This window comes from Nematolebias whitei, chromosome 10, assembly GCF_014905685.2.
Source record: "Nematolebias whitei isolate Nwh7 chromosome 10, NemWhi1, whole genome shotgun sequence".
Taxonomy (NCBI): domain Eukaryota; kingdom Metazoa; phylum Chordata; class Actinopteri; order Cyprinodontiformes; family Rivulidae; genus Nematolebias; species Nematolebias whitei.
Window position 1 is genome coordinate 10250408 of NC_056507.1, and position 9861 is coordinate 10260268.

The 9861-nt window shown below is 39.8% G+C and overlaps 1 protein-coding gene across 1 annotated transcript in view; it reads right to left on the reverse strand.

Annotated features, from left to right (window-relative positions):
• Positions 1 to 634: 634 nt before the first annotated feature.
• Positions 635 to 9861, reverse strand: part of LOC119416124 (cytochrome P450 2F2) — a 31486-nt gene continuing 22259 nt past the window's right edge. Inside the window, exon 11 of the mRNA XM_037683313.1 lies at positions 635 to 1151. Within this exon, the coding sequence (XP_037539241.1) occupies positions 964 to 1151 (188 nt within the window). The 3' untranslated portion in view covers positions 635 to 963. The remainder of the gene's footprint in view (positions 1152 to 9861) is intronic.

The following is a 9861-nucleotide window of genomic DNA, read 5'->3' on the forward strand; positions in this document are numbered from 1 at the left end:
TTTTTTATCTTACTATATATTTTCTTACATTGAAGTGTTTTATTTATATCACAATTTAATATGTTAGAAGCAACAAGGCAGATTTTTTTTGTTCCGTAGAGGTTCAGTTTCTTCTAGGAAGTACTTCTTCTTAGTTAAATACCTGCCTTTCTCACAACAGAAAAAACATCAGTTTTTAGACTTGTTTTTTAAATATATAACTTTAGGGCTTCTGTCAGAGCACTGGTCACATGATTAGGGTAAAGGCTTCCCTGATGACAACCACTTCCTGGAAGTGTGGCCATTCTTGAAGAAAACATGTTGTGATCCAGGCCTCGGTACCATTTTGAGAGAATAGCCTTGTGCGTGCTAAATGGCCAAGTGATGTAATGATAATTTGTACTTTACATGTGTGTAAAACAAACCTTTTAAATTGAGCAATAGATCACTTCTCCAGAGCCTGCATTAGACCATTTTGAATACACTTTAACACACAATTACCAGAGTCTTTTTGTTATCTTATTTCTAAAAAAAAAAAGAAGAAAAGTTCAAATTATTGCATTATTTTATTATTATTAATGTCTATTATGAACAACAAATGTTTCTGCAAAATAAACATCCAATGTTTGTCCTATGATGCAACTTATTAGCCCTGACTACAAATCTGAAGCTGGAACATGCATACAATTTTCATGAATTAACCAAAATGATTGTAACTGTCGTTCCTCATCATAGGATGACTTAAAAAGTTTAAATTAACATGAAAATGACAAGAGATATGCATGCCTTCAAATAATGCTCAGCTTTGATTTCTTTTTTTGCAATCTGGATGAAACTAATGTTTTCACAGTATCAAACAATTCAGACTGAAATAATCATCTGCAATTAAAAAATACTGATGTTGTCATCAATTTCAGATAGAAATTAAAAAGTGTTGTTTTTTTGGTTTTGTTGCCTGTTTCTACAGAGCGTCTTTGCACCACTTCAGTGTTTGGACCTGAGCTGGACCTCCATGTTGTAAGGTTTTGGAGTTAAAGTTCCCCCAAAAACCGGAGTGAAGTCCGGTTCTCCAGCGTCCTCCGGCCAGATGAACTTGAACTTCCTCAGCAGGGTCACCGTCATGAGGAAGAGCTCCATACGGGCCAGACTCTCTCCGAGACACATCCGAGGACCTGAGACACAAGATAATAACCTCAACGTGATATTTCATGGTCACCTGAAAGGGATTGTTAATGGATTTGTCTCATGTGATATTGTTTCATGGTAGTTTACCTGCAGAGAAAGGCATGAAGGCCTCTGGTTTGACAAACTCTCCCTGCTCATTCAGAAAGTTTTCAGGATTAAACTCGTGAGGGAATTTCCACTGATCCTCTTCATTCAGCACCGACATCATGTTCTGGATTATCATTGTTCCCTGAAGGGAAACCAAACAAAAAAATTAGACCATAAATTATTTTTTAATGCATTTGGTGTCCACTTACCCGAGGGATAGAATATCCCATCAGCTCTGTGTCTTTAGTTGTAGAGTGGAAGACACTGAGAGGAACAGTGTTGGCAACCCTCTGGATTTCATGGATCACAGCCTGGATTAAGACATATTTTACATTTATTTTAGAATGAAATTAAATTATTTTAGGCAGATTTATATGTAAAAGCCTTAAAATCTACTTTACTTCCTAGAAACATGGCAACATCCAGGCAAAATTACCTAAAGTTGACATTTTTGTCATGTTCAGACAAGAGATCTCTCTAAAAACATTAAAGTCCTCAGGACAAGTCTGAGGAATGATGCACATCACCTGCACGTAAGGCATGTTGTGCCTGTCCTCAAAACTGACCCGATCCCTTCCCTCCAGAACCCGGTCGATCTCCTGCTGACATTTATCTAAGGAAGCAGAAACTTACAATAGGTGTATTTCACAAACCCACTAAAGTCAAGGTCAAAGTTAAAACAAGGTATTTACTTCTCCGGAAAATAACTTCAGATCTGCTCAAGATAATTTATTGAAACTTTATACACATATGCATCTTCACTAGATGGAGTGTAACATACACATTTAAGGTTCAAGGTGACTATTGTTATTCGCATCACATGTGGTACATGAGGTGGAACAAAATTGTGTATTCAAGGTCCTAGTTACACCCAAAAATAGCAAAAATATAAAGTATATTAAAAAACAAACCATATACAGGGATCTAAGGTATACACTAAACAATAATAATATAATTGTGTATTAAACTATTAAAAATTGTGTATTAAACAGCAGCCTGAACGTGAGTCTGTTTTGAGCAGATGGGTATGACTATAGCAATTTATGGTTACGAAATCAGCAGCATGGATAATCTGCAGCACAAAGTTTCAAATGTCCAATTAAAGTGGCATTACAGTGGTCCTTCGCTACTTCGCAGTTCGACACCGACTTGTTCGCTCTTTTGCAGTTTTTCAAAGTAATCTAAAAAAGTTACGTCAGGTCCTCTGGACGTTCAAAAAACAAAAACAAAAATATGCAGAAACGTTTCGTCTTTCATCCGAAAGACTTCTTCAGTCTGAGGAGCTGTATTCAGCTCAGTCTTACAAATAGCACCTTCTCATAGTGGATCAACCAGTTTGTTGCTGACAGCCAAAACTAGTTAGGGTAGAAGCTGTTCCTCAATCTAGTGGTTCTGCACTTAATGCTCCTCAACCTCCTGTCTGAGTGGAGCGGGGCAAAAAGTATGTGTGCTGGGTGAGTGGGGTCCTTCATGATGCAGGTGGCCCTCTTCCTGCATCTGTTGGTGTAGATGTCTGAGATGGTGGGGAGGCTGACTCCAACAGTCTTCTGTGCAGCCTTCACCACCCTTTGCAGTGTTTTCCTCTCTCCGGCTGTGCAGCCTCCATGCCACACGTTGATGCTGGAGCACAGGATGCTCTCCACTGCACACCTGCAGAAGGAGGTGAGGACTGAGCTTCCTAGTCCAGTCGACTCTGCCGTCTGAGGAAGTAGAGCCTTTTTGATTAGACTGGAAATGTTGCCCCAGGTAAGGTTGTTACTCAAGTGCACACCCAAGTAACTATAACTGGAGACCACTTTCACCGCAGATCCTCCTATGTGCAGAGGGGGGTAGGTGTGTTTGCTCCTTCTGAAAACCACAATCATCTCCTTCGTCTTTTTCCCATTCATGTGGAAGCAGTTCTTCCTACACCAACTCTCTCCAGGTGTTCCATTCCTGCCTGTAGCCAGACTCATCACTCTTTGTGATGCATCCAACCACTGCTGTATCATCTGCAAACTTTACAATATGACAGTCTAGATGGGTATGTGCACAGTCATATGTGAGCAGAGTGAACAGGAGGGGTCTCAACACACAGCCCTGAGGGGAGCCAGTGCTGAGGATGGTGCACCTCAGCCTCAAGGTCAAGATCATAAACCATGGTTAAAAGTCATGCGAGGCCTTTACTTGTCCGAGCCATTGATATATATTGCTGTATTATTGTATGATAGTTTGTAGATGGGCATATAATGTGCTGTACATTGTACTTTTGTTGATTAATAGTAATTAAGACTTTTAGAATAGCTTTTAGCATATTTTTTATAGATTTTAAAAGTTTTCTTAAAACAAGGGATGAATCAGTGTTGTGTTGACACATAACAAACAACTTAAAGAACTAACATTAATTCTGCAGAAATTTAGACTATTTGTTTCCAACTGCCTGCCACAAAACACAATTTGTTCCAGGTTTTTAGTTGAATTGATGATAACTACCAACAAGAGTACTGTACTGTATATGGCACATTATACGCCCTTCGACAAACCATTATACAGCAATCTATAGCAATGATCGGGAAAAGTAAAGACCTTGTATAACAATTGGTCTTGATTTGTGACCTTGACATATGAGCTGGGGCAATGAAAAAATTATAAACTCAATGTCTAGGGATGATGCATTGCATACTTGTATGAAGTTTCGTTAAATTATTTTGAGCAGATCAGAAGTTATAGGTGGGACAAGAGAAAGTTTATGAAGGTCCACACACAATACCATGATAAGTCCTGCCTTTTGATGGGCGTATAACCACAATACACCCAGATTCAGAGAGAGTTGGGATGCTGTATAAAATAGCAATGAAACCAGAATGAAAATCTCATGATTTGTTTTGTTTCCATTTTATATAATGTTCTAACTCTGTCAGAATTAGAGTTGTAGAACAAAAAATATGATTTTAGCTCCAACAAAGTGAATCTCTAAGAGCTGAAAACATGTCGTACAGTTGACATTGCATCTTGTCGTCCTGAAGGTGTACCTTGGATATGTGGGTAGTTTGTGAGGTACAGAAACCCGGTCAGGAGGGTGTTGGAGGTGGTTTCGGTCCCAGCAACATAAAGATCAAAATTGTTTATTCTGAGTTGTTCCTCAGAAAATGAAGAATCCTCTCCTTTCTGGACAGAACACAGAGAATATTGCAGCCCAAATAAAATCCAAGACTTGTTTTCATGTGTAGTGAACTAGGCCTCTGACCAAAACCTGTCTCTGAAGACCTTCATGGGACAGGCACTGTTATTTCATTGATTTGAATCCAGAAATACAAATGAGCTCATCCAGAGACTGTCTAATTGTATCCTGAAGTAATCAATTGAAAGAACACTCTTCTTTTTTATTATCATTACTATTTTACAATATCTTGATAATCAAAAGTGTGTTTAGTTCATATCATTTCTAATGTTGAAGTGAACCACTCATTTAAATCAACTGTGAAACAGTATTAATGATTTTTTTAAACCTCATTTAAATGAGAAATCAAGTTAAATGTCTATTTACAAAGTAATTATACATTTTGATTTTCTGTCTAAAGGAGAAGCAGTGATGTCGGTCAAAAGTCAGAGACAGTCAGAAAGAAGTTATTAGAATGGGCTGTATTGTTTTTAAACCTAGCAGATGGTAAAAAGAGAAACATTGGCATCTGCATTGTCTCACTTCGCCATAACATTTCTCTGTCTGTACTAAACGTTCCTAAACATTCCTGAATCCTCTGTTGACTTTTAATAACCCTCTGACATCACTAGAACCACCCCCTGTTGGTTGTTTTAACCAATCAGGAAGTCCTAAGTGACCGGAAGTGAGAACGCTTTTAAAAGACAACACTTCCTGAGTCTACTCAGTCTACTCCGGCTACGGAGTCTTCTCCATCTTCTCAAGTTCTTCTGAGTTCTTCTGAAGTCTTGGATCTGAGTTGAACTCAGTCTTTGATAGAGTCTTCTCAAGCCTTCGGGGGTTTTTCACTCCTGAGTGGGATCTCTGACGGACTCACAGATGCTTGCTGTGAATCCACCCGGGTGTAACGCCTACAACTTCGAAGGGAGCTGAGCCTGTTTGTTGAACGGAGTAAATCGACACGACTTCTGACGATGACCAGCCACTCTAACCGGAGACGCTGGAAGGTAGCGTTGAAATGGACCCGACACCGGAGCTGATTTATCTACTGCGAAGGTAACGAGTCGTCACGCGCTAAGTGTACCGGAGGTTTGAGCTGGTGATTGAAAGAAGCGTGCCAATTCTGGTCAACAACATACACCTCTCTTCACCCATCTCTTCTTTAAACCTCTAAACTCCTTCCTTTAAACTCTTCTATTTTGCCAGTAATCTAGATGCCTTCAGAAATGTCTTGTTGTCTTATTAGTAAAGCGTGCCAAGTTTTATTAATCAGAACCAGATCAGCTAATCACGTGTACATGTTTTGATGTTAAATTTTGATTCTGTTAAATAAATGACCACATTTATTCTGATGGGTCAAAGGAAAATTAACGTCTCTTGTCACTGATTAAACAATCCTCACAGTTACCTCGTCACATGGCATTAATTTAACTTGAAAAAGAAAGAACCCGTTATATTAAAAAAATTAATTAGTAGTGAAGGTATAGTAAGCTGTCTCCCACTTTCACTACATTTGGTGGGACCGTATGTCCACAGCAAAGCTGTCTTTGACACACTACACATGAAACTGTCAAATGTTTTATAACATAAAATTAAATAATAATTTGATGAAAATTCACTCCTTGACTCACTTGTTCACATTTCAATTAACTTGCTCCTGCATTATTTAACATATTTTGACCCCTAATAATACAAACATGTCTATTTGACCTAACTCACCTCCATCAGCATCAATGCACAGAACGTTTATTTTGTGTTTACATGCCTGTTTATCCAGTTCATCCAGATAGCAGTCCACAAAGTCCCTTGGCTCTCCACGGGTTCTGGTCTTCTTGTGCTCATTCACCACACGAGTTGAGAAGTTCAGAAATGTCTAAAGCACATATATTTAATTCATATCAGAATGTAGAATTGATTGTCATGGTTTCATGTTTAAAGGTTTTACCTCCATGTCCTGAAAGGCCTTGGTGAAGAGCAGAGGCAGGCGACGAACCAAAGGAACGCAGTCGTACAGCTGGAAGATAAATTATTACAAGTCAAATCAAAGTGTGGTGTCTATTTCTGTCTATCTTTTCCCTTGAACAATTTATCCCTTAATATGACTGAAAAGAGTCAAATATATGAAAATACTGCAGGACATCAACTGTTTATGGAGGCAAAGCTCAACAATTCTTTAAGTATTTAATGCATGTAAAGTAAATTTGACTGCACAATCCCAAACAACAAACCAACAATAATATTGTACACATTTTTATAATCATGATTTTTACTAAAACACTGTTGTGGGGATTCTGTTTTTTTCCACACTACCACTTAATTGCAGCTCCTGAGAGGCAGGACGAAGCCACTTATCCACAGCTGTCTCCGTCTACTGACGAGGAGACTTCATTACTTGAGGCTGTTTGGATTTACCTGACTCTTGTGGAAGATTGTCCATACTTCATTATGGTGTCCAGCCCTAGTGATATACCTGAAGATTAAGAAACTACAAACCTTGCTCTTGTAGTGGACTAGGCCCATGTCAAAAACTAAGTCTAAGGTCAAAAATCTTGACCTTAAGAACCTTGTGGGACAGGAACTGTCATTTCATTGGTTTGAATCCAGAAATACAGGTTCACCCATCCTGAGACTTTCTCTCTTGAAGATTCAAGTGAAAAGAACACTCTCTTTTTATTATCATTACTATTTTACAAATGTTGATAATCAAAATGTCTTAGTTCAAACCATTTTAGATGTTGCAGTGAACTAATCAATTTTATTAACTGAGTAATGATGTTTATTCTCATGTCAAAGCTGTAACAGAGTAATTATGCCTTTTCTGATTTCTGCTTTTGAATGAGCAAGTGTAAGTTGGTCCAAGGTTGGAGTCAAACGCAAAACAAGTTGTTATGTTAAAACTGTCATGTTTTTAGAATCCTCTCAGACGTAATATAGAGGTTTTTGGCACCTGTTTCTGAAACGCGCCAAAACAAAACTCTCTCTGTCTGTGAGAACATTTCTGATCTTTCCATAACAATTCTGGCTGTCTTCTAACCTCTTACGTCACAAAACACACCCCGTCTGGTTGTTCTGACCAATGGAATACTCCCAAAAGTGAACCGGAAAACAGCTCTTTAAAAATGTCAGTACTTCCTGGTTTACTCAGTTCTGATGGTGTGCTGGTAAAGTTCTGTTGAAGTTCAGTTCTGCTAGAGAGTTCTGGTGAAGCTCTGCTCGGATGCTGTTTCTGCACAGTTCTGTTCTGAGAGTTCAGTTCTGTTGAAGCTCTGGAGAAGTTCTGTTCTGTTCAGTTCTGCTCAGTTCTGTGAGAGACGGGATGATCCTGACATGACAACAAAGCTCTTCCGAGTTCCATGGGAATATAACACTTTCACTCGCCACTACTTCTGACGAGCTACAGCCATCCTAAGGAGATGCTGGACAGGTAGCGTTAACGGAACACCATATCTGCTGATTATCATCAGAAAGGTAATGGGTCAAGTTTCCTACCAAGCGTACCGAGGCGAGCTGGGTTTCTGATGGAGAGTGTCGGTTCTGGTGAACACTTACTTCCCCTCACACACCCTCTTACTCCCTCTTAACTTCTTTCATCTTTAAACTTTTCTCTCAAGTAGAAATTCTTCCAGATATTTTAGAAATGTCTGTGTAAAATGCTCACCCACATCCATGTGGGTAAAAGATCATAATTGTACAGTTTTCATAAATGTCTGTGGTGAAGCAACGGAAAAATCATGGCCGTATGATTTTTCCTGATTGATTGCTTATGTTGTTATTTTCATAATTTGCCAGATTAATGTAAATGTTTGATGTTAAACTTTGATTCTGTAAATAAATGACCGCATTCATTTTGATGGGTCAAACATAGATGACGTCTCACGTTTGCATTTCCTTAAATTCAATGCACGTTTTATTCAGTCCAGAAAAATGAGGAATCCGTGTTAAATGATGAATATATCTGAGCATCTGTTCATCTACACTCTCCTTGTGCTCCCTGTGGCTACTGTAATCCATATTTCTGCTTTTTGATCCTCAAGGCTCTCAGAGTCACCAGATAACCCATCTCCTTTTGCTAACCTACATCCCTTCTTCAGAGGTGTCTCCTACAAACCACACCAAGAGACATCAACCAACCATCTTGCCATTCAGCCTTTAAGATATGTCCTGTTGCTCTCCATTTTCCCAATCTACCTACCTGTTCACCTGGGTCATCCGCTGCCTCACTGGAATCCCCTGGTCCACGCTCCAGACCTGGCAAGGAAAAAAAACAAGTAAGCCTATCTGGACCACCTCATCAGGCAACTGTAAGGTCCTTTTTTTCATTATACTCACTATCCTGTCTTCGAATCATAGGGAGTGGTGGCACAGAGGTTAGAGAAGGTGGACCTGTGGTCAGAAGATCGCTGGTTCAACTCCCGGTACAACAACATCAAAATGTGGGTGGGATAGGTGAAACATCCACTCCTGCCTGCACTCTCATTTGCCCCACTCTGGGCCCTTGAGCAAGGACCTTAACCACTCCCCCGGGTGCCCTAGATAGCAGCTCTCTGCTCCACGCAGAGGGCTGTGATAACTCGGTGGTCTGTGGTTGTGTCAGGAAGGGCACCTGGTGTAAAAACAATTGCCAAGTCTTCATGCGACTTTGTTCTCTGCAGCAACCCCTGAAGAAGGGAGCAACCGAAAGGGGAAAAAAGAAACTCACCACACTGTCTTGTTCTCCTCCAGCAGTTCCCCCTCCCCAGCATTCCTGCAATTTTTTTACTGTAAATAAACACTTACTATTTCCCTACAATTATCTGGTCTCTCATGTTATCTGGGTACTTAAGGCTTACAAAAACATGATAGAATGTTCCAGCCAGGATTCAAGATGGCCACAGGATGACAAGTCACATTCTGCTAGGCTCCCGTTAGTTCTGTTTAAAAACTGTCTTTTATAATTATATTCTCACCACCTCTATGATAAATTCTTCTGAGATCGGCATTGTCACAGGATTGAATTGACAAAGCTACAATATAACCTCCAAATTCATGAAACAGAAGGTTGTGGGCTCTGTCGCCATTGGGCCTAACACAGCTTCGGACCATATGTGGCCCTGTAATGGACTGGAGACCTGTCCAGGGTGTCCCCCACCTCTGGCACAGTAACCACTGGATATGGGCACCAGTTACCAAAGACCCCCACGACCCAAAAAGGAAGAAGTGAGCGGGCAAGCAAACAGGCGATGCTTAATCACACAAATGACCAGAAAACATGCTGAATTTAAGAACTTTCTCAGTGAAACTAGGTAAACTCTGTTTAGGTAACAAAATACAGCAAAATACAAAACAAACACAAAAATCCAGAACCACAACAATTCAATGACAGAGTAGTTGATCTGTCATTGGACATTTCTGACTCAGAAAAACCTGTTCAGACTCACCATGGCCCATGGTCCATTGATTATTTTAGCCAGTTTCCTGATGCACTGAACAAT